At 40.6% G+C, this 25,943-nt stretch overlaps 1 protein-coding gene across 1 annotated transcript in view; it reads right to left on the bottom strand.

Moving 5' to 3' along the window:
* Positions 1–4,130: 4,130 nt before the first annotated feature.
* Positions 4,131–25,943, bottom strand: part of sptbn5 (spectrin, beta, non-erythrocytic 5) — a 67,261-nt gene continuing 45,448 nt past the window's right edge. Inside the window, exons 74-81 of the mRNA XM_085342371.1 lie at positions 25,115–25,875; positions 24,844–24,892; positions 24,699–24,767; positions 23,930–24,013; positions 22,858–22,949; positions 20,387–20,503; positions 4,766–4,962; positions 4,131–4,285 (exon numbers count right to left, since the gene is read on the bottom strand). Coding sequence (XP_085198497.1) covers positions 4,131–4,285; positions 4,766–4,962; positions 20,387–20,503; positions 22,858–22,949; positions 23,930–24,013; positions 24,699–24,767; positions 24,844–24,892; positions 25,115–25,875 — 1,524 coding nt within the window. The remainder of the gene's footprint in view (positions 4,286–4,765; positions 4,963–20,386; positions 20,504–22,857; positions 22,950–23,929; positions 24,014–24,698; positions 24,768–24,843; positions 24,893–25,114; positions 25,876–25,943) is intronic.

Here is a 25,943-nt window from a genome sequence, read left to right as displayed (position 1 = left end):
ATAATAATAATAATTGATTGGATTTCTATAGCGCTTTTCAAAGCACCCAAAGCGCTTTACAATACCACTATTCATTCACTCTCACATTCATACACTGGTGGAGGCAAGCTACAGTTGTAGCCACAGCTGCCCTGGGGCAGACTGACAGAAGCGAGGCTGCCATATCGCGCCATCGGCCCCTCTGGCCAACACCAGTAGGGTAAAGTGTCTTGCCCAAGGACACAACGACCAGGACAGAGAGCCCGGGGATCGAACCGGCGACCTTCCGGTTACAGATGCGATTTCCAACCCCCTGAGCCACGGTCAGGACCTGCTCTGAGCAACCACCCCACAATTTGTCAGTGCAAACTTTACAAGGGACTGGCATGATCAGTTTAGCCATTCCACTTCATATTACTGCCACTGTAGGAAGAGTATTGTCACAGCAGATGACACTCATGGGATAGTTCACAACATGTAGATCTAAATTTAGAAGAATCACTGAAGGGAAGTTTTCCTTCCCACTGTTGCCAAAGTGCTTGCTCATAGGGGGTCATATGATTGTTGGGTTTTTCTCTGTATCTTTTTTTTTTTTTTTTTTTTTTTTTGCCTGTCCCATTTGGTTCTTTAGCCGTCAGAATTGTTGTCTGAAGACCAACAAGGATACCCAATGGATTTATTTTGCCAAATGGATCATCGTGGCATTGCCGCATTGGTCCATTTGATCGACCTTTGTTTTTATTATTTATTTTATTTTATTTTCAGATGTTACAGACGGGACAGACATGAGTGAGGGATAGGAAAGGGAGAAAGAAAGAGGAAGGAAAAGAAAAACAGAAGGGGAGAGGGACAGTGAGAAAGGGGAAAAAATAAATAAATAAAAAAATCTCCTGGATCACCTGTTGAGAGAGAAAGAATAGAAAACAAGCAAAAAAAAAAAACCCAAAGCAACATACTAAACACAACACCATCGCATTAATCTAGCTAAGTGTAAACAGCAGTAAATACTAAATATTCAGTGTTGTTGTGCAGCACGCAGGACAGACAGCGCACAATGTGCTTTGAAGTAGCAGCCAAGAAAGGTGTAATTTAAGTCTACGAATAGTGAACACCCGTGTGCACACCTGTGTGGATCAGCGCGCTTGTATTCAAATGGTTTCCACATGTAATGGTCTGCAAGAGGATGTAGAGAGCCATAGCCCTGTCCCCCAGGGCATGAAGCAGGCATGGAGATCCAGGCCCCAGACATCCAGAGTGCGAGAGCCCAAGGAGGACCACCGGAGGGGCATCCGTGCCACCCTCATGGGAAGGGCTGAGGATCCCCAGACGAGGCGTCACCCAGTAGCCACCGAGCAGAAGCTAGAGGGGGCTGCACCGGCGTGCCAGCCGGCTCTGCCGGCAGCCAGCTGTGCCAGAGTGAACCGGGTTTTTCTCTGTATCTATGAAGCGCCTTGAGGCGACTTTTGTTGTGATTTGGCGCTATATAAATAAAATTGAATTGAATTGAATTGAAACGATCATTTCACCTACTTCTAGGAAAAAAGCACAAACTTTTAGTTTTGGCAAATAAAGTACTGCTACTACTGATTTTGTCATATTTTATCAAAAATGTGGTGGAAATACTTGATGAAAAATGTTTAACCTAAAATGTACATTTTGGGACTACATTCATATGTGACTTGACATATAAAGGCTTCAGCTTCTCAGTTAATGTTTTACCTGCTGTCAGTTTTTTGAAGCCAATAGGAACTAAATTTAAATGATATTATCAACTAATGTGCTCCGAATAACTCATAACAGATGTTGGCTATTTAGTAACATATCTAAAATAACAGAATTCAGAAAAACGTAAGCAAGTTTTTGCTCGTCTGTCTTCACATGCATAGGAACTTGAGGGACATTTCACTCTTAATCTATTGGGGTTTAATATGATGTCAGCCACCTTTGCAGCTACAACAACTTCAACTCTTCCACACCAAACTCGCTCATCCGTGTCTTTATGGACCTGGCTTTGTGCACTGGTGCACAGTTATGTTGGAACAGGAAGGGGCCATCCCAAAACCATCACCACAAAGTTGGGAGCATGAAGTTGTCCAAAGTGTTTTGGTATGCAAGGGGCTAAGCCCAGCTCAAACACCCATACCACCACCTCCACAAACATCACACAGGGCACTATGCAGTCAGACATGTGCAGTTCTTCTGGCAACCGCCATCCTAGATTCGTCCATCAGATTGCCAGACAGAGAAGCGTGATTCGTCACTCCACAGACCACGTCTCCACTGCTCTAGAGTCCAGTGGCAGTTTGCTTTACACTACTTCATCTGACTCTTTGCATAATGCTTGGTTGCAGCGGAAATACATTTCACGAAGCTCTTTATGCACTGTTCTTGAGCTAATCTGAAGGCTACATGAAGTTTGGAGGTCTGTAGTGATCACATTTTCAGAACATTGGCAATTTTGAAGAATTAATTTGCTTCAGCATGCTCATGCTCTGTGGTTTTACTCGGGCAACCACTTTGTGGCTGAGATGTTGTCATTCCCACTGCTTTTGGAGACAGCCTCAAACAGCCAGTGGAGATTTTGGCACATCATCAATAGCTTAATTCTCAGTCCCAAAGGTTGGTGCATGACATTTAGCAATAATCATTTTCTTTTTAGATATTTAAGTATTTGGATATTTAAAATGGTGTTCAGTAAAGTCAAATTGCCTCCTTTAACACCAAAATCCAGTGCCACAGAGTTCAAATCTAAGATGACGATGGTCAAATGTTCTCTGCGTGACCCTTGAAGTCCAGGCAGATGACCTTTGAACATGTAAACATACTGGTGCTGTGAGTCAACACACTGATGAAGTTTTAACATGTGGCCAATCGTTACCATAGTTCCAGTGAGAGAAAGAGCTCAATAATGGTTGATAATGAAACATGGATACATTTTATTAAAGCAATTCAAACACATCAATAAACAATCTTAGAGCAATCAAACAAATACAGAAAAAGATAAGTAACATTGTCGAAGTCTGATCTGCAGAAACAGATACAGATAAATGATGAAGTTACATCACGTTTTTGATTCAGTTTTATTGAATGACTCTCACTTTAACACTTCAACTGAGTTTAATTTCTTTTGCCAAATGATTTCTTCAAGTTTCAATCTGACTCATTATTTTTATTGATTCACTTATTGATCTGATTGAATGGAGGAGAAAATGAGACTGGAGATGTTTGGATTTGTTGCTCATTAATAAATAAATGGAGTTGAATCATTAGCCAAAGTTCTTTGTGTGAAAATGCAGAGCGTCATCTCTGCTGAACGATATCTTCGCGAATCTTTTCTCCAGTTAAATGTGACAAATTTGCTTGAATTGATTTGCTGTCAATCATTCTGTATGAGAGCAAGTGTCAATTTTGATAAAGTAGTGATCATGTCGTGCAGTCAAAGTCTTCACATGGAGTCACTTTAAACTGTTTGGGATCAGGCCGAGAGCAGATTCTCATTAGAGGTGATGTAAACACATCATTAACATCTGTCTGTAGAACTGCTGACCTGCTGGCTGCTTCAAATCCTTCCTTATTGTGGCCATGGCATAAAGTGCTTCTCCAAAAATCTCTTAAGGAGTTTTTTTTTTTTTTTTGCTGGGGTTTTTTTTGTACTTGATTGCTACTTTAGTTAGAACTTCTATAGTAAAAGAAGATTATGGTATTTTCATTTGCAGTTATTTACGTTACCTTTCCATGTGTATACACAGAATGACAGAGACAGGGAGAGCAGCAGTAAGACCCAGTACAGTACAGAGAAGCACAGATTAAGTCAGACAATATGAAAAAGAGGAGCTGGGCTGGAGGTGGGTTGCACAGCTGCTAGCAGATAATCAGCAAATATGGAAAATAAGCAGCCAATCACAAATCTAGTAGTGGTATGAGCCGTTACTTTATCATTTCGTCTGTGCTGGGCATAACCTCCTTTCATTTGCTGGAGGTACTTGTAAAAGAAAATCTGTATTTGGTATATGATGTGATTTCTATGAAACTTCATGCAGAGTCATGTCAAGACTTTGTATCCTTATTGTTGATGGTAACAAAAATATTCCAAATCTGAAACGAGACTGAGATGGACAGCATCACAAGATATATGGATGGAAACCAAAGTGTTACTTCTTAGAAAAAAACTTTCTGAAGACGTTCATTTTTGGCTTGTCTTTGTTCACAGGGTCCTCTATTACTTGGGGGCTCACAGCTGGCGGGTCCTGGGGGTCAGGAGAAGCAGGAGGAGGCACTGACGGCTGGCTTTGGAGACTCTGTGGATCTGCAGTGCATCAAGTCACAATCAGGCCAATTATTGACATAGAAGTCATCTAAGCGCTGTTCAGTGCTTCGTTAAAAACTATAGTAATGCATGGATTACAAATCCAAATGATTGACAAAATGAAAAAAAGGAGTTTGCGTTGATAAAATCTTCAGCAACTCTGACTCCAAGGTTGCATTTCCATTTGAAACCTGTAATATGCGTGCATTAACAATATCTGGAAATGAACTCCATCCTTGAAACAGTGTGTAACCATGTGGAACAAACGTTAAGGTATGTTTTCTGCAGTGATGTGCAAATAAATCCTGTGAAAGTCAGTGTGCACATAAGCTGGCACTGGTGTAACACTTGCCTAACATAACATGGTTCTAAATGCACATTTTACAGCAGTCTATCCTTTTTCTTGGCCCTCATGGGACAGAAGCTGAAACTTGACTGAGACAAGTTTGAAAACCAGTTAAATTTGCTGTGACGTCTCACCTGCCGTCCTGACCTCCCCTCCATCAGGATAGTTATGTCTGCTGTAGTAGGTATGGGGAGGTTTGGGTGGAGGTTGGCCCTCTGAGGATAACTGTCTCTCCAGGCTCTCAGCTCTCCTGCTGAGAGGTTTGGTTGATGAGGAATCATCTGGAGACTCAGCCAGCTTCTCCAAACTGAGGTTGACAGATGACGCTCTCCTGAGTAGCAACAAGTCATCTTTAATTTTAGTGTATCTATTATACCCCTTCCATGCGACTCTGAGTAACTGTTTTACATGATTCTCAAACTAGTCTTTGGCAACATTCAGGGGGAGATCTGAGATACAAGCTTTCTACTTAAAGGGCTAACTATTACAGTCATTTCTGTCTCTACTTGCGAGGCCACTCAAAAAAAAAATACTGGTGGCCACCAGTGCTACCCCTCAGCCTCATATATGGTAAAAATGTACAATTCCTAGGTGATGTCTTGAGTTATTGCATTCATAAAAACTTTTAGACAATCTTGCCAGAGGATATTTAAACTCATGCAAGCTTTTCAGTAGCAGTTTGACAATCCTAGGTGGCGTTACCTTGTTCACAAGATTTTCCGAAACCTTGACATATGACTTTCAGGTCAAGTTTTTGAGGTCAGGTGGAGGTTTTTTCTTGACTCACATTTTTTTTCACTCACTATGTGTTTAGAAGTCACTCTGCATTTAATCATTAGTTATTAATAATCTCTGGCTCTCTTCCACAGCATGCCTCTTGTCCTGTCTCCTTCCCATCACCCCCCAACTGGTCACAGCAGATGGCTGCTTCTCCCTGAGCCGGGTTCTGCCAGAGGTTTCTTCCTGTTAAATTTTTCTTAACACCATCACCACACGCTTGCTCACAGGGGTCATTGATTGTTGGGCTTTTCTCTGTATTATGGTAGGGTACATATAAAAGTGACTGTTATTGTGATTTGGTGCTAGATTTTTAAAAAAAACCAACTCAAATAAATTGAAGGTCAGACTTTGAGTAGATGCACCTATGATAAGTTGAAAATCCTATATCACGTCATTCTTGAATTATCCACACCTCTCGCCTATAGCTGCCTGGCCGCCCAGCAGGGTACGAACAATATCCCCATAAGCCTTTCAGGCTGACAGGTAAAAAAAAATCCTTACTTCCTTATTTATCATTGACTAGCCCTACAGTCAGCCCCTGGTTCATCCTCTGAAACAACCTGTCTCTTTAAGGCTTCGCTCCCTTAGAAGACTCAATTCCTTCTTCTCTTTCCACCTGACTAACTTCTGAAAGCCTGCTGAGAGGCGCCAGCCAGTGCTTGTGCTTGTACTGCCTATACTTTGAGTATGTTATGCCTCAATTATATACTATATAATGCATTACATTTTTATTACATCTAGTTCTGGAATCCTGTGAATGCTCTAGAAATCCTGTGAATTTTTGGCTGACAGGACTAGGATATTACATGGTCACTCTAGCTTAACACAAAGCCTTGAAGCAGGCAAATACTAGGAAAACAAATCAGCATTAACAAAAACCCAAGTTTATTTAATTTAAAAGCTATATCTTGTTATCCAGCAAGCACACAGTTTCCATGCCACAATCCTTCCTTTGTGGACTACCATTATGAAGCCTCAAGTCTGGCATTTGGGCTGTTACTATCATGTTTTTTGGGGAAAGACGTGGCCATATTAGAAAAGAGGATAAGGCTGGAAAGGAGTAAGCAGATGGATCTCAGAACACGAGGACAATATCTACAGATATTGAATTGTAAAGAATTGTTATTCAATAGGATTTACGATCTAGACCAAAGACTACATCCAGATCTTTTAAAATAGTCTTTGGTTAGTCCACAGTTCAAAACAACAATCCCAGTCTGAGCTCAGGACTTTAGCATTCAGTTCCTCAACAAATAACCCCACCACTAACTGCTGTGAAAACCACAGCATTTCCTTTTTACATGTCAATTTCTGTACCTGTTAAATAAACGTACTCAATCTGTCCCACAGAAATCCCTTCGTCAGTGTATTTTGTGACTGCTGTAGTCATGCAGTCACTGCAGTGCTCCATATTTCATCACCATGCAGCAAACGAAAGCAGATGCAATGCATGACGGCTGAATAGAGCCATAGCTGTGTCCTGTGCCACCGTGTGTTTTTCCACTATTGTGTGCCCGCTGAATGTAATTCACCTTGTCCAAATATCTCATTAAAGAAAAATCCTGTTGGTGGGGAGTTTCATTTCTTTGGCCTCTCACCCACCTCAGAGGTGCCCAGTGTCCCCACAGTGCACAGTGTGAATAGGTAGATGTGAAAGTCAAAGTCAAATTATCTTACACAGTTTGAAGGAAACCATTCCAGCCTGAAACTCCATCAAACACGTGTGACTGACAACCGTCCTCTCTGACCCCAAAAACCATGCCTGTAATGCTTTGTATTAGGGACTCTGTCCATTCCAGCAACTTAATTTAATAACAGAATTCACAGGACCAAAGCAGAAATGTTATGGCTGCTTACACAGCTAAAATAAATAGTTTTTAAATAATACTTTGTTAATTTTAAATAAATGTACCTCAAACTATTATGAGGCACAGCTTTCCTTTTAATATCAGAGAGAAAATCCTATTTATTCAACAGAACACTGTAATAAGCTCATAGCAGGATAACTACGGGATGATTTAATGTCATCTGAATGAAGACTTTGTTGTTTCATATGTTTGTTAATATTATCATTATCTTGATGTATATACTTTAATTAAGACAGTTTATTCACTATTACAACTATTTGAATCCTTAGCTGGTCACATCACTACTTACTCATGCCACTGCATGTCCTGGCTGAAAATACCTCGCTATTAAGGCAGGTGACATTTACTATATTGCCAAAAGTAATCACTCATCTGCCTTTACACGCATATTCAATTTCATTTCAATTGAATTCAGTTTTATTTATATATCCCCAAATCATATGTACATAGTAGTACATATGAACTTGTGTGATCCATAGGGTTTCATATGATGTCAGGTCACACTTTGCAGCTGTGAACTCTGCTGTGAAGGCTTTCCACGAGGTTGAGGAAAGGTCACACACGGCAAAATGCTGTCAGACATGTGCAGTTCTTCCGGCTCACACTGTCATACCAGACAGAGAAGAGATCAGGTATTCCACTGCTTCAGAGACCGATAGAGGTGCTTTACACCAGTGCATCTGACACTTTGTGTTGTGCTTGGTGCTCGCCTCTGTCAGTGCGCCCCAGGGTGGCTGTGGCTACATTGTAGCTTGCCATCACCAGTGTGTGAATGTGTGTGTGAATGGGTGGATGATTGCGTATAGTGTAAAGCGCTTTGGGGTCCTTAGGACCAAGTAAAGCGCTATACAAATACAGACCATTTTACCATGTAAGGTTTGGATAAAGCTGCTTGGCCATGGAAGCATATTAGGTGAAGCTCGCTACATACTTGAGCCAACCTGAAGATCACAAGAGGTTTGGAGGTCTGTAATAACTGAATCTTTGCCCTGTCAAATCTAAAAATAGACTTCAATAAAAATGTACCAAAGTAAAGCGATCTCTCTCCTTTCAGCTCAGACAGCACTGTCATAAAGTTCCTTGCATGTTCATTAATATGTGCACCTAGCATTTACATTACTACCATCTTGTGGCCACAGTTGGCTATTGTCGCTGAAAGCTGCTTTTAATTAAGTGCCATAGGAAAGTGCTATTGTCTCTGACAGGGTGTCCATCTGGAGCTGGACAAGTTATATTTTTAATTTACTTTATGAAAAATGAAGAAGTACACCAGCACTTTGGAGCTCATGAACTGATTTTTTTCAGCAATACCTGGTCCTCAACACAAACAGACATTTAGCACAAACCTGTGATTTACAGAATATAGAATCTATAGAATCTCAGATATCTATTATCAAGTATATTAGAGGTAATATTTTACTGTTCTCAAGCCAGGAAGGTGGACAGATAGCACAAAGAGTATGTTTTAGTCTGATCAATTTAGTCTTTAGTCCTGTCTTCCAATGCTCACTCCCAACCCATGAAATTGCCACCCCTCCTTGAGCCCGGTGCTCCTGGAGGTTTCTCCCTGTTAAAAGGGAGAACTGTTGCCAAGTGCTTGCTTACAGGGCATTGTCCCTCTATTATCGTAGAGGCTTTACCTTAGAATATAAAGCTGTTGTTGTGACTTGGTGCTATATAATTAAAATTGAACTGAATTGAAATAGTTTCCCTGTCATCGTCTTGATGCATTCTCAATCATTCAGGTAAGTAAATCTCCAAAAGTTGATTCTGTTCATCTGGACGTAGCGTTTTCAGTGGGAGAAACGTTTCGTCACTCATCCAGGTGACTTTTTCAGTCTCAGCTGACTGCAGGTTTCCCCAATCTTATAAACAGTACATTTGCATATTATTTAGATTATTATTTAAATTTAACATGACAGCTAACTATGTTTTACAGTTGCCTCTACTGAAGACTTTAAAGGGTTTCAGGCAAAGTTACACTAACTCTAGTTTTAGCCTCAGACCATCCTGACTGGCTAACAAATGCTAATGTTAGCCTGTGATTTAGGCTGCTAACATAAAAACTTTTAGCTAGCTGACCAGCATAGACTAATTTGATAGTTAACAGCAGGGGCGATTGAATCAAAGCACCCCCAAAGATGTCTTACTTTTTTGACAATATTTGCTGTTTGTGTGACACACTACTAAAAATATAAAAAGCATACAGAACTTTGTTGTTACAGCTCGTTTTTCCCCTGCTCTGGCTCTAGCACCCTTTCTGCCAGAGCGATGGTGGCTGAGACGCAGCGGAGCGGAGGGGTAAGTGCCTGGCTTAAAACAGGACATATTAGCTGCATTTAACCCTAAGTTACTTTTTATATAGTTAGGTAGGAGTCAGGCCATGTTTCTTTTTAGCTGAAAAACATTACACCAGGTAACCTGCAGTGTTGAAAACGTGTTTTCCAATGATGTTTGCTACCCTATAATCCGTCCTGCTCTGTAGTAAAATCAGCGACATTTGACCGTCCTGTTGCTCCCATTGAAATTTATACAGCTTATTTAAAATCTAAAACTTATAATTGAATGCAGCCTACTGTTGTTACCACTGTCCTGTTTGAAATGGATACTAACTAGCTAACTGACTGAATGCCCATTAACCTTATAACTCCTGTTGTGTGTGTGTGTGTGTGTGTGTGTGTGTGTGTGTGTGTGTGTACAGAGACAGCCAAGTTCATAATGGATATAAGGAAGTTTTTTCAAAAAAAGGAGCCACATTCAGGTACAAGTGTAAAATCAAATGATCCGTTAATCAAGAATAATGTTGGATCAGTGTTTTAATGTTTATATCTTTTATTAGATGTTCATGTGGTTTGGTTATTTGCCTTTCGGTTGAAAGTACACTGAGAGAGGACTTTTTATTAGTGATCTTAATAGTTTTTTTTATATAATAATGTAATTTTTGCATCTAATTGAATACAATCTATTTGTGTATGATTGTCAGTCCAAAGAGAAGAAAGAGGGGAACGTGAAGAGAAAGTACAAGGCCAGGAAGAACCAGGTAAGAAAACAGACAGGGAACAGTGACGGGCACAACAGAAACTGTTAAACTGACAAAGAGAAAAAACCTGATTTTACTCACACAATCTGGAAGTTGTGTCCTCCCTAGGCAAGGCAAGGCAAGTTTATTTGTATAGCACAATTCAACAACAAGGTGATTCAAAGTGCTTTACAGAGACATTAGAAACAAAAACAAATAAAAAGCATGATTTAAAATTGATTAAAACAAGCAAACAAACTAACTAATTAACAAACAAACAAACAAAACAGTATATAAAATCAAAACAGATAAAATCAGAACAGTAGATAAAATCAGTAGTTAAAATGTTAGTTTTGAAATTTAAGCTTAAAAGTGTGGATTTGGTGCTTTATTCAAATGCAGCTGAGAACAGGTGAGTCTTCAACCTGGATTTAAATAAACTGAGTGTTTCAGCTGATCTGAGGCTTTCTGGGAGTTTGTTCCAGATATAAGGAGCATAAAAGCTGAATGCAGCTTCTCCGTGTCTGGTTCTGACTCTGGGAACTGATAAAAGACCAGATCCAGATGACCTGAGGGATCTGGAAGGTTCATACTGGGTCAGGAGGTCACTGATGTATTTTGGTTCTATATTAAAGCTGCTGTACAGAATCTGCAAAACAAACTGGGTTGAAACATTTTTGACCCTCTTTAACAACATTCCGACATAACATTGTAATGGATTGGGGAGATTAAAATTAATGATATATTTTTATGTGGTTCAGCCAAAACTCTACTAAAACCTCAGCCAGTAATAGGTAGGCCAACTTTTGGACCGTCCAGTTGTCTGTATGACTGCCGCAATACGTACATCACATTTGCACACTATCAGAAAGAGCCAAACAGCCCTGGTGGAGTGAGGAGCTGCAAAGAGAAGCAGATGCTCTGTTTATATTCTAAAAATGTTTTAAGCTTGTTTCAAAGATTCTGTACAGCAGCTTTAAATGTTTTCCAAAAGCACACATACACTTCTCCAAAAGTCGATTCTGTTCATCTGGACGTAGTGTTTTGTGGGAGAAACGTTTCGTCACCCATCCAAGTGACTTCTTCAGTCTCAGCTGACTGCAGGTTTCCCCAACCTTATAAACAGTACATTAGCATAATGACTGAAACCAGCCCACTGACGGAATAATGGGCTGGGAGGTCAGTTCCTTAATCTTAATCACACATACAGTGTTTCTCAAACGTTTTACAGTGTGTACCACCTGATAAAAAAGTCAAGCTCTCTCAAGTACCAAAGCATGAAATCTTACAACACAAAATTAGTATCTGCAGTAAATATTTTTTCATACATTGTATACATTCTACCACAGGCAAAGTTGCCTCCATTTTTATAGGTTTTTATTAATATTTTGTAATAATGTATTTGTAAGAATTTATTCTGTTTCGGGAGTGTTTTTTATGTATCTGTATTATATTATACAAACACATTAAAAGTTAATCTCTGTCCAAAAAATGCACTCAGTTTACTTCTTACTCACTATGAGCATCATTCATTATTCTCCCGCAGTAATTAAGGTTAGGATATGTATTTTTTTTTTATTCCAATCCATTCTTCTTTTGCAGCATTTAAATAACCTTTATCAGATTTGATGGTTTTGTTGTAGACTTTTCAAAAAAGTGTTTTGCTTTTCTTTCACAAATGTGGGATTCAATTGTGTTAAAATGTACAAAACAGTGATGTCATGTTTTGTGACGAGGACCCAGGCACAGAGAGACTTGATGAATTTAAGAATCTTATGATTTAATAAAGAAATTTGCAGACTTGCACAGAGAGGGTAAAACTGTGATGACTGATAAAGGAGACGAAGACAACAGACGATGAGGACAGGGAGGATGCAGGGACCGAAAGAGACAGGGAAGAAGTCTCATTGTGACGAGTAAAGTGTATCTTGGCTGGCTGGGCAGCTCTCTGGGTGCTCAGCACCCCCAAAGCTCTGATCCTAGAATCGCCCCTGGTTAACAAACTATAGTGGTGATATTATTGAAAGTTTAGTTTCACCTCAGCACATTTATCATTATGTCCATTTTGTAGCACATAAAATGTTTAGTTAATATTTGTAGACAGACACATTTTTCCTGTAAACACATTTTTACTCCAACTTCTCTTGAAAATGTAATTTTTGTAATGCTGAGTAGATCATTTCAAGTATGTGGGAAATTTTTGTGACCCCATTGAGCTAATTGTAGTTAAATTATAACTATATGTTGACTAAAGTATAATATAGGCGCAGTGCTGGTCTGCAGGGGTGTTATATGCCATGTGGGGATGCTGCTGACATATTGTAAATTGTTATGTCTATATCAAGCTAATAATAAGCAGGGACATTTGTGTCTTTCTTAAAAATTCAGATCCTTAGAGATTATTTGAAAAGTGGATCAACAGCTATCACTAAATGAAACACTCTAAACCTGCAATGGAAAAATATCCCTTATTTCACCTGTGATCACACACTTGCACGTGCAGAGCCAACAAAAGGAAACACTTTACTGAGTGAAAAAGGAAGATATAAGATGCTGATGGTGCAGTGCAGCTGGTCTCAGGAGAGGATCAAAAAGCCTGATCACCTTGTCTACAAAAACAAGGTGAGTTTAATGTTGTGATTGATTTAGTTTGTGAAGGTTTGCGTGTTACTTTAATTATAAACTGCTTATATTGCAACGGAATGCTGTTATGTGTTTGCAACTCTACATTTATTTTAGGAAAATTAATAATGATAATCCACAGCAGATCTAAACAAAACCAAAACTCTGTTCTTTCTTGCTGGCTTTCAATGGTAGGTGTACAAGTTCAGTTTATTTCAAGTCATTTTCCACCTAATACTAAACTTTGTATTTTTATTCCTTTTTTTAATCTTAAATGTAAACAATAGCAACAAAAAATGAACATCTTAAAACTTCTTTTCTTTTCTTTTTTTCCTCAGAATAAATTGATCTTTAAAGCTCAGATGGAATTTAATGGACTACCACGCTACATTCAGGACTTTATCACACAGGTAAATGAAGGTATCACTAGAAGGTGTGCACACAATTTCTCACTTCATGCTTGCTCTTCACCAACCTCCGGTGTCATTTTGTAGTCACTTGTCTTATTATTGTCTAATTTGTTGCGATTTAGGGTTTGTGAGCACAAGCAGAGGTTTTTGCTTGGGAAGTAACTGTGCCCTCTTTTTGAGAGAACATGTAATGGCTGTGAAATATGTCAAACTTTTCTCCTCTACTTTAACAGCTAAGAGCATTTTGAACACAGGGGACAAAAGGTGTGGATTGAGGATTTTGAACTATGGCATTTAAGTGTTGTCAATGCTGAGGGTTCATGGACACAAATCCTTATTCACTTAGCTGCTGTTGACAGTTTAAAAGTCTTCATCAGAACAAGCAATATAAAATAAAATAAAAGAATATTTAGCATTAAATGTACCAATGTTGTTGTGTACTACTTGTGCACAGATCATTTTAAGAAGTTTTAATTTACAAGCAAATGGTGTATAATGGTGTAATTGTATAGAAATGTATGGTTAAGGATATAAAAACGTACATTTAATGGGTTAAAGTTAAAAGAAGTGACTGTAAATAGTAATAGAAACAGAATTTTCAGTTTTTCTATTCACAGAAAAAATCCATTAATGACACAGAAAATATATTGTGACTAAGAATAAGACGATTTTTCTGTTGTACCATTTACAGGAAAGTCTTTCAACTTCCGTTAAAAAAAAAAAAACACATTACTGTTTTTGTACAGAATTCTTTTTTACAGTGTAAAGCAACATCCGACAGCTGTTTCCTTCAATAACTGATGGACTTTTTGCATATTGTAATAGAAATATTCAATACACTCAAAACTGAAAACAAGCGTTAACCTTTCTGAGCATGGTTTTGTCTCTCTGCTTACAATTTGGTTACTAAGGGAATAAGTACCCTGACATGTACTGTGGGCTCAGTCGGGGCCCAACATAAACTATCTGCCCCAGAGTCCCTGAGAAAAGCCTTTTTCCTGTTTTACTGTGTCCCTCAACGTGTAAACAAAGTCTACAAACTAAAGTTTGAATTATCGAGCTACTGTGTGATTCAGCAGTGAACTAAGGCTACGCTCACACTGCAGGCGAAAGCGCTTCAAATCCGACTTTTTTGACCCTATGTGACCCATATCCGATCAGTATCCGACAGTGTGAACGGCACAAATCCGATGTTTTCAAATCCGATCTGGGTCACTTTCGTATGTGGTAATGAATCCGATACATATCCGATGTTTTAGAAAGCGACTGCTGTTTGAACGGTCATGTCGCATTAAATCTGTCTTTTACGTCACTGACACAAGACAGACGCCAATTATCAGCGCCAGAGAAGACATCGCGAACGCTTCCTGGCCATCCTGTGTAGATGTCAGTGAAACTGTTGGGAAGACAACGTTGGAGAAACGTGAACATTTTATTTGTACTGTATAATCTGCAGATTCTGACAGAAATCTGCAGCTATCCTTTGAAGCAGCGCTCCTCTAAAACAGCAATAAGGATCATTATTAGGTTATCTACATTATTATGTAAATAACAAAATAACTTAAAGCAAAAATTGGGAAACGTAAAGTCCGAAGTCTTTATATTAAGGGCCATCAGTCAAACAATATTGTTTGCTCTGGGTCTAAACAGAGCGCGTTGTGTGTGACATCTTCTTTTGCGCATGCGGGCCGCTTTGAGCGTTCACACTAGAGCGCGTTTGCTGGTCGCATTTTATTTGTAGTGTGAACAAGCAGACAAAAAAGTCCGATTTGATCAAAAAATCGGAATTGAGCATTAAGACCTGCAGTGTGAACGTAGCCTAAGTAATTCACATCGTGTAAAAAAAAAAAAAAAAAACAAGTATCGAATTAAAATTTAAATGAAAACTGCAATGGTATTATCAGAAAAATGTACTTTAAAATATATCTGCAGTATTTAAATAAACCTGTAGGCAGTAACTGCCTTCATACAGCACATTCTTGTTACATTTTAATCAAACTTTGGGGTGAATTCATCTCAACAATGCATCATATTGTATTAATTCATAACACGAATGCCTGTAAAACTTGAATCTGCAGAGCAACTTGTTTCTACAGTTTTTTTTATTTCCTTCTGCAGTACAGGTCAGCTTAATCAGGTTTTAAATCAGAAAAGTCATTATTTTAATGTTGTAACTGGCTAAGCTGATGCAAAATTAAAACCCGTCAGTCAGCAAATGTATTTTTTAAAAATCAAATTCCAAGTCCTCATGTACCTTGTTAGTGTTGTTGAATTGCAGATTCTTGTATATACATATATATGATATTTACATTTTTTTGGTAAACAACTGAAACCTGTTCATTATATTATATATAACTGTAATTGTGAAACAGTGCATTATCTTTTTAAACTGTTTGTTACAAAGTAAGAACAATTGCTGTTATATAAATGCAGCGAAGTAATGAGAGTTAACAAAGTTTGAGGTTAGCATCGTTTGAAGTATTAATTAGTTTGTTAGTTTTTTTGTATTTCTCAGTTTGGTTTGAATTATTTTACAAATATAACACTTAAATATAACACTTTTATGAATGTGTGCCACAGGATCCCGGAGAGAAGAAGTTGTCATTCTTCTGAGCGACCCCCTCAACCCGTCTGTCTCTAAAATGGACCTCAGGGACGAAAACAATCATATTTCAGAGACAATGCAGTCAGAAGAAGCGCCTTCCACTCCTGAAGTTGGCATTCTGGGGCAAACATCCTACCCTCTGGGACACCTGCTCCCCCTCAGCCAGCATCAGATCCTCAGACTGGAGGATTCTTTAGCAACATCCTCCCAGAACCAGCTCCTCCTGTGACTCAGCAGCTGGTTCCACTCATGGTCTCAGCACCAGCTCACCTCTACAGTCAGCCAGGGACAGCTGAGACACCCAGAGGTAGTGACAGGTCTCATTGAAGTTTTATTGATAAAGATGTTTAAAAGTGTTGGACTCATCACTCTGCTCTCAGCTTCCTTGTATTTCACCTTTGTATAAATGTGGTGTGAAGCTTTGCTGAACAGTAAACTTAGTCGCTGCCAGTGAAACATAATTCCAAAGAATAACGCAGGAGATCAAAGTCCAGCTATGTATGAATGTAGTTTTATGCACATCTTCTCCTCCCACTGATCACTTCTTCTACCGAGTGGATAGATCATAGCATTCCAGCTTTTCTCATCATCTGTTGTGTGTTTTGTGTGTTTCAAGCGTAATGTGCTCGGGATTCCAGAAAACATGATCCAGTACCTGCATCCTGCTGGAGAACTGTACGTAAAACACACAAACACACCAGTGTACACAGCTGCTGAACATCTGTATCTTCATAAACTCTGTTATCTCGTATCCGTCTCTGCATCTGTGTAGGCACGGTGTTCCAGTCTGGGATTTTGTCCCTCCTGCTCCCCCATCCATCACCTCCACTCCAAAGTAAGTTTCTGTGGTGCTTTGTGTCAGTTATCTCCAGATATCAGTCTTTTTTCTGCAGATGTTTGCTTGCATTACTGTAATCAGCTTCCTTTAATGGTGCCTCCTTACATTCAGTTTCACAGCTTTACTCATGTTTTTAAACTACTTTGCTCACAGCTGTACACAATGCTAACATGTGCACTGACTCTGTGTTTTATTCCTGTAGAAAAAGGAAATGTGAAGCCCAACAGGATGAGGACCGGCTGTACATAAAGAAGCCACCAAACGCCTTCATGCTTTACCTGAAGGAGCAGAGGCCAAAGGTGATGGTGGAACTGAATATAACTGCCAGTGCAGCCGTAAATGCAGCTGTGGCAAAGAGGGTAAGTGTGTAACTCTGCATATATTTATGCATCTGTTAATGCTTTATGCTCATGTTTGTGCATGTGTGCCAGCTGCCCTGTAGTAACAGTGTAGCTGAGTATTTATCTATGCTGACAGTGGGTTCTCATGATTGTCTGTCTTCAGTGGAGGTCTCTCTCAAAAGAACAAGCGAAATATTTTGATCAGGCTGAAAGCGAGAGATGCCGTCACGCCACAGAGCATCCAGACTGGTCCACCAAAGAAAACTACGTATGTCCAAAGTGCTAACATGCAGTTCATACATGTGCCCATCACTGCACTGAATTATGAAACAACCAGTGCACAGAGTTTGGATCAACTGATGAAAATTCTCATATTTTTGTTTTTAGGGCAAAAAGAGGAAGAGAACACGAAATCGCACCTCGAGCACAGGTGAGAGGAGATTTCTGGGAATTACGACGTTTTTTCATGTGAAATGTGATGAAAAGAAGACGGAAATCTGTTAACGAAAGAAGACTTACTGTGTTTTTGTTTGTGTTTGTTTGTGCAGCATCTGAACCTAAACAGGAAGATCAACAGGCCAAGAGGCTTTGTGTGACGCCAGCTCAGACACAGCCATCTTCTTCCTATTCAGTTACAAAGGAGCCTCTTGAGCAGCCACAGAGACAGCCAGCTGTTACCAACCTTCCTGATCAGCAGTCAGCGTGTGTGCAGCTGCAGAACACACAGACAACAGTTGATGCACCTGTGTGTCAAGTAAATCCGGTCCTCCCAGCTTCTCATATGGATTTCAATTCAATTGAAACAAAAGGCGCTTCATAGGTACAGAGAAAAACCCAACAATCATATGACCCCCTATGAGCAAGCACTTTGGCGACAGTGGGAAGGAAAAACTCCCTTTTAACAGGAAGAAACCTCCGGCAGAACCAGGCTCAGGGAGGGGCGGCCATCTGCTGCGACCGGTTGGGGTGCCTCATCTGCATCACTGGTCTCCTCTGCTGCACCCGTTCAGCTCCAGAAAGAGGCCACTTTTGTCAGTGACACTGATGAAGCACTGCTGTCAGTGGTGGAACAGCTTGACTCCATCCCAGCAGCCCTCCTCTCCACTCACTGGTCCTCAGTTAAATCAGACCAACCCTGCTTCTCCTGTATATACTTCTCTATCCACATTATGTGCCTCCCCTGACACATTCTTTAAAAACCAAAAAGAGCCTATTGGTTTCACTGACAGGATGACATGTGGTCAATCCTCCCTGTCACTCCACAGCCTGATACACTCTCCTGTTCTAATACTCCTAAATATAGTCCGAACAGCCCTGCTTCTCTGGAGAACTCCTCTCCATCTAAATTGCTGGACTCCTCTGTTGCACCCACTGAATGCCAACCAACGCTTCCCTTCTTCAGCCAAACTGTAAAAAATATGATGTCGCTACTTAACGACCTCCAACCTGGGCCCTTTGCACAGCCTCTACAGCCCTCCTCTCCTCAAGCAGACTGGTCCTCACCAGAATCAGATCAGTCCTGCACCCCCCAAACCACGGCTACCTTCATACACTCTATTGAAGAAGGTCTTAGCTCACTGCTTAATTAGCTTGACGTTCCACCCTTTTCTGCAGAGCCTCAACAGCCCTGCAGCTCTCATACAACAAAAACCCTTCCTCTACCATTTCAGTCTTTCCTCTGTTTCACAACTGCTTGCCAGAGATCTCTCCACAGGCGTGTGTTTGTGTGTATGTGTGCACGTGTGTACTGATAGTCCTTGTTTTGGTGCCTGATCAAAAAGTCAGCTCTTGAGTCTGCTTTTGGGTCAACCTCTCATATGAACCCTCTGGGTTTGTCACATATAAACCCTTTTAAATGGAACAGATAAGGCTGCCATTCCCTGGTGGTATGTGGTCTCACACACTGAGGCAAGGAGAGACCTTTGGTACTTTATGCTAGGGAAATGGCCTCCAAAATCCAGTGGCAGTGTATCTGTTTATGTAAAGCTTTATACCTGGCTGTCAGCAAAGCAGACAAACATCCTGAATCTGTTTAATGAAACTATGTGGCACATCATAGGACACAGAGACTTCACAGGGCTGCTGCATTCCATTTGTAAAAGAGCACTGGAAAGAGAAAACACACCTACACTTGCCATTCATAGGCACACACACACCCCTTGTAGATTAAGCCCTCACAGTTTTGATCATTGCCACCATAGTTGAAAGCAAACCTTTAACTGAGCTGCCCTCTCAAGAGGCAAGAGAGAATGAATGTTGCACCATAACAACAGAGAGCGAGGCAGCTTTAACAGGGGATGGGAGCATGTCCTGACCTGCATGTTTATGCAAGAAACCACTGTTGTAACACCGGTGCTGACCAGGACATGCTGGACCAGAACAGGACAAAAGGGCTCGAGAGGTATAAAAGCAGGTAGCAGCTCCAAATACATGATGTACATCTTGCACTGGGGGCCAACCCCTCTCATCGATGTGCAACCACATAGAGTTCCCCAGCCACTTAGTGGCATACATCACAAGACTGATCCTGAAAGCCTCGTTTGTGTCATGTTTTCTTCACGGCTCACGCTTGTTCTCTGTTTTTTGTTTTTGTTTTGCTCTCTTATCAACAAGCTTAATTTTAAAGTGTTATCAAAACGAAAATAGAAACAGACAGGCCTTCTATGTTACTCTGATTTTAAACAACCTGTTATTGTTATTAAAGTGATTGGACTTTCCAAAGTATGACAACAGATCCAAGAGGAGGTGAAGCACCCTAGCTTGTCCTAGGACCATCTGAGTAGGAATACACTGAACAATTCGTATAAAGGTTTGTGTAATAACACCAAAAATATGTTGTTATCACCAGCTTTTATTGATATTGAGTGATAGTGATTTTAGGTTATATCACTAGTCTTGTTTCAGTAGATGATGAGGTTACATGTTTGACATTAACACTTATGTTTAATCCCACTTGTTATACTGTAATTTGTATTGCACTTATTCAGTTTTTAAAGGTGCATTATCATAACTACAATTTCCAAACTTACAAATCGGTAGTTTAGAATTTCCACTCAGCTACTTTTTGTAAATGTCTTTCCTTTTAATTCTTTCAGTTCTCATTTGCAACCTTGAGATACACAACTTTTATTTTTTTTTTTTTTTTTTTTTTTTTTGCTTAAGCTCAAATATTTCACATTCTCCAGTTGAACTGAGTAATCACTTATGATCCAAAAGAGAGAGAGCTTTGTCTTAGGTCTATTAAAATTGATCAACCATGAGTGAGCGCTCACCCAGAGTCGTCAGAGTCACTGCTGGCAGATTCTGGACAGTTCTGGAGCTTTTTCATCCAGATGAGCTGGAGCTCCTTGCTTGATGCTGTAAATACATACTGACTGCCATCCTCCAGTCTGAGTGAGAGAAAGCACAACACAAGTACAGAAAAATAAGTCTTCCTAAGAATGTTTTGCATAAGAAAATACGGCATATAATGATGTAAAGAAATGCATAATTGAGACCAAAGTATGGCACGGGCAGAATTTATTTGAAAGATCAGTGGTGAGCCACAAATTTTCAAAATTATAATATAGTTTCACAGTGCTAAGAAACAAATACCATATTTTTCAGACCATAAGGCGCACTGTCAATGATCTGGTCTGCTTTTATACATAAGGCGCAATAAGTGAAACAAAGCAGTCAGATAAGTCAAACTTTACTCATTTCATTCTTCTTGCTTCCTCCACTTCCGTACCATTGATTCATTAACGTTGAATTCTCTCACAGCTGCTCTGTTCCCATGTTGTTGCAGTATATTAATGACTAACCTCATAGTGTGGATGGATTATCTCAGTTCTCCTGACTGAAGTTTGAGGTTTCCGTTTACAGCATCCTGCCATGCAACTGCATTTGTCTCTAACCATCAGGAACCCTCACCTCACCTCCCCACCGCAGGGAAAAGGGTAACACCACCTGGGTCTGGGTGCAATTCCCCCCTCCAGGGGCAAGGGTACCTAGACCCGGTTTGTAGAGTACGCTTGGGGAGTGTGATTGTGTGTACAGCGTCTCTTTATGTCTGTCTCCACGTTGGTTGAGTGTGGAGTGAGTGCATATGAGAGCATGAGGGTGGGAATGGATGTTTGTGTCTGTGTGTGCCTGTATGTCTGTGTCTATATGTCAGGTTGGGTATCAGACGCCACCTCTCTGGGGACACCTCAGGCCCTCCAAGGTTTGGAGGCCTATCTCCACCCACCACCACTTCCCCTGCCGGTGGCGGACTCCCTCAGGTGTCGGTGTGTTGGTGGTTCTTTGTGTCTGGGGGTGGGCGTCCGGGTACACACCGGCTCACTCCTTGGCGGCCGCTTGTCGGGGCCTGGGGCCTGGGGCTCGCTCGGGCCCCTTTGGAGGTGGGGTGCCCCCGGCCTCTCGGCCTGGGGCTCGGTCACTCAGGCGCAGCTGGGGGCCGGCGGAGCTCACGGGCGCGTCACTGCAACTCCCCCTGACTTCTGCTCCGCGGCTGCTGGGCGAGCCCTCATCTGGGACTCTCCTCAGCTCTTACTGGAACAGTGGCGCGGCTGCCCCTCTGTTGGTCTTCCATGGTCTCTTGTGTTCTGGGGGCCTCTGGATGTCTGGAGTTTTGATCTCCTCCATACCCGCTTCACACCCTGGAGGACGGGGCTGTGGCCCCCCCACACTCCCTAGCAGATCATTACATGGAGAAACCTTTGGAATGCAAGCATGCTGATCCACACAGGTATGCACACATGGGTATTCACAGACGCGGACTAAAGCTTTCTTGGCTGCTACCTCAAAGCACACTGTGCGCTGTCTATCTTGCGTGCTGCACAATATCGTTTATTATTTAGTAAATATTGATATCTATGGCTAGCTAGTTTATTGTGATGGTGCTTTGTTTTCTCTATTATTATGTTGCTCTTTGTTGTTTGCTGTCTCCTCTGTTTGTTTTTTTTGTTTGTTTTTTTTTTTTTCTCCATACAGGTGACCCAGGAGTTCTTTTTTTTTTTTTTTTCTCTCTCTCTCTTCCCCCCCCCTTCTCACCGTCTCTTCTCCCCTTTGGTTTTCTTTCTTTCTCTCCCCCTCTTTCTCTCATTCATTCCCCCTGTCCTATTTATTACAAAAAAAAAAAAAAAAAAAAATGACAAAGGATGAACTGAAGCTCTGCCATCACGTAATGTCGCATACTGCTGTTTCTGATGTCATTTAAAAAAAAAAAAAAAAAAAAAAAAAGGAACCCTCACCTTAACTTTTATCGAGTGGAAAAAAGTTAGCGTTCATCCTCCAGCTTCACTGTGTTTATGTTATGCTAACATAGCTGTGTCACTACCGATCATGTAGCACATCATTATATACCAGCTAGTCCAACTTCAGTAACACTACAAAAGTCACTGCTGTTTAGTATTCTGTATTCATTTATGTTGGAAGGGATCCTCGAGGCTCCTGATTACGGTAGCCGCAATGCTTTAACAATCAACCATCAACTTCATACATATGGCGCACCAGATTATAAGCTGCACTGTCGATTTTTGAGAAAATTAAAGGATTTTAAGTGCGCCTTTAGTCCAAAAAATATAGTAGCCAATTTTAAGTGTAAATATGAAGTTTCAGAATGTCCTATACATCAGACAGTCATACAGCATAGAGAAGCTGTGATTTCTAACTTTAGCAACAACATTAAAGTCAACTTTCCAATGCTCCAATGTTGTGTTGTGCTTGTGTTTACACTGTCCATGAAGCGTGCAGCTCTTACATTAGTCTGAAAGTGTTCTCCTTGCTTCTGTAGTAGCGATTCTCCCTGCAAACTGCTCCAACTACGTTGATAGGAGGCCACCTAGATGTCCTCTGTGAAAGCACAACAGAGTTAAACAGTGTAACCTCACTGAGATTATTAGTGAACGTGCAGAGGCAGATGGAGAACACTGTGGTTATAATCCTTCCTGTAGAAAAATAAGCTGCAATATTTTCCTTTTCGTAACACACTGAGTATGCATTAGACACGACCTACGCTCAACTGCGAGTAATTATTCTGTGTCTGAAGAACACAAAAACAGCAGCCTTGGCAGCAAGTTCCTTTGAATTTTGGAATATTTTGAGTTTGACTCCAACAGACATTTCATTTCATTGCATAAACATAATTGTTTGAAAGCAACTTGAAGTTAAGGAAGTTGAATTTAATATATGAAAATGTTTCCAATAAAGATGATCATGCTAAAAACACTTTGAAAGAAAAAATAAAAATCTCCAGATTTGGATAAAAGTCAAAAACCCTTGTTCAAGTTACCAAAATATTTTGAAAACCTTTAAAGTTAGCTTCTGCATTGATTATGGTGGCGTCTATTCAGAGCATGAAGAGATTTTCAAATTCTAAATGAGGACTGAATTAGAAAAAAAGAGAATCATGACTGCCATCTCGATTAATCTCTATTAATGGAAGCCCTTATTTGCTTCATTGTTGAATACGTTAGAAAAAGAAATGTGTGAATTTATTTTTTTTTTTTTTTTTTTTAATGTTTTCTTTAAACAAATAAATGCTGTTTTTTGTTGAGTTTCTTTTTCCCGTCATTTCTCAGGATACACTCACACATTCATCTTAAAAGAAAGAAAGATCCTCAGTTTGATTTTGGGAGAAGATACAAACCCAGCCTCAGGGGAGCCTAGGTAAATGGGATCGCTGTGTCAAGGACACATGATACCATCAAACATGTCCATCTGCTATGGTGCTAAACGCACTCAGGACAGGACTTAATTGTTTTTACCCAAACTGCTGTCATGTCATGTAGGCAGTGCTGTCAGTGATGCAGTGGCTTTTTAATGTTCTCTACCTGTGCAGCAGCTGCTGTGTCTTTAAACAGGCTGAGAGTCTCTCCCTGCAGAACAGCAAAGACCTCCTCCCAGTGCTCCAGACCCTGCAACAAAAGAGGAGCCTCAGCCAATGCTTCAACAGTGGGCACAACAAACAGGCTGCCATAACCCAAAAAGGTTCTCGGGAATAAAAGGAAATAAAAGGAGCACCACTGGTGTCTCTCAAACCACCGGTGCTAATGGAAGGGTAGAGTGGCAAAAAGAAAACTGGCATAAATCATCCAGGTACTCAAAGTAGGTTTCAAAAAGTAATAAAAGACCTTCATTCATACACCAATGTGTATCAGCTTCTGCAGTCTTCAGGGTGTGGATGTACGAGGAAAACAACAGAGCAATTCACTCTGCTTATCTCCTCTCACTTTAAGTGGGCAACACTATAATGTTACATTATTTTCTTTAGCCTTTAGAAACAATCCTGAGTACAGCATCTTCCTCCGTTAAGCAGCTACTCAGTACAGCAACAAAATCACAACTGGATACCTTATAAAGAGCATGATTTCATACTGTGTTAGCAACCACCAAGACATAAAAATTGGAAAATCCAACTGGGAAGCCGAATAGCTCCTTTTCCATCAGGTTGTCCATCCAGTTTGATAGAGATGTGTAAATAAAATTAAAAATGTATCAAACAAAGAAGCACGTTGAGTTCATGCCCAATATGAAATTTCGTTTTTAGATATCTTTATAAAGATCATATCATCAGTTACAGATGTGTAACATGTCTCTCACCTTGTTTCCTCCTTGTTTCAGCTTAATCTCCAACACGCCCTCCATTCTGATTGGCTCCCCAGGTGTGACCTGGCAGTAAGTATGACAGGTGTGAGAACATGTGGTTGATGATGCTTATTAATTTAATGAATAAGACAGTTTATACCTCAGGTTCGGGTTGCCCCTCTGCTAGATCTAAAGACTTTTGTTGAGGTCTAGGAGAGGGGGGAATAAGGTCAACCATGAGTTAACTTACTTTTTAATGTTTTTTGTATAATTATGTGTGTGCAATTTCTTTAGCGCAGCATACTGATCCCATGGATGATTAATATATATTTTCTTGCTATGAGCTGAAACCACTGCAGTAACTTTTTTTTTTTTTAAGTTGAGGAATCAGCCAGTCGATGTCAAAGCAGCAGGAAACGGGGCATGCTCACGTCTTATCCTCCTTTGTGATTGGTGCAGCCGTCGGGGCGTTGGGTGGTGTAATGTGATCACCAGCAGGTGGAGCAGGAGAGCCAGGCACATCGGGCTGCCTTGATGTTGGTGATTTAGGGCGAATACATCTTTCTTTCACAGGTGGAGGTGGTGGCGGTTCAGTGGGGGCAACAAGTCGTCTGATTGCTGAAGGTGAGTTTGGTGGAGTGGTGGGTTTCTCTGGAAGGTTCGGAGAATCAGAGCGGCAGCCAAACGCCTGCTCTGAAAAGGAAATTCTGGGCTTTGGAGCCACAGGTGGTTTGGACCTAGGCCGAGTCTCTTTTAGTGAATGGGACTGAGGAGGCGGTTGTGAAGAGGAATCCGCTGATTCTCCAAGGGGAGTGTTAGAATTTAGGTGTGAATTTTTGATTTGCCTTCTCCCGGCGTTAACTGTCGGGCTGGGACTGGACTCATCGGACTCATCAGAGCTGTCAGCCGATTCTGCTTTTTTAATAATCTTTGAATCTGATCCAGGTCCTAGTGGTGGGCTGAGAAGAGGGCTAGGAGAACTAGAGACAGCTTCTGCTTTCTTCTCCAGCACGGATGGTCTGATTGTTCTGTCTGTCTGCCTGCCACTGCTGGCCCCATGAACGTCTCTAGAGGAGATCCGTGGGGTCTTTAGTTCTGATGGTTTACTTCTCAGGGAGGAAACTCTAGCTGGAGGCTGTCTGTACTGGAGGTCCTTCTCCTCATTTCCATGAAGACCCAGTCTGTTTTCCCTCTGCAATAAAAAAGAAAGTGTTTTTAACAGGGTTCATGCACTACAAAAATCTAAATAAATGGTTTTAA

This window comes from Diplotaxodon limnothrissa, linkage group LG19, assembly GCF_057381915.1.
Source record: "Diplotaxodon limnothrissa isolate DT_005_m linkage group LG19, D_limnothrissa_male_GT1.1, whole genome shotgun sequence".
In the NCBI taxonomy this organism is placed as follows: Eukaryota; Metazoa; Chordata; class Actinopteri; order Cichliformes; family Cichlidae; genus Diplotaxodon; species Diplotaxodon limnothrissa.
This window is presented reverse-complemented; position numbering and strand designations above follow the sequence as displayed.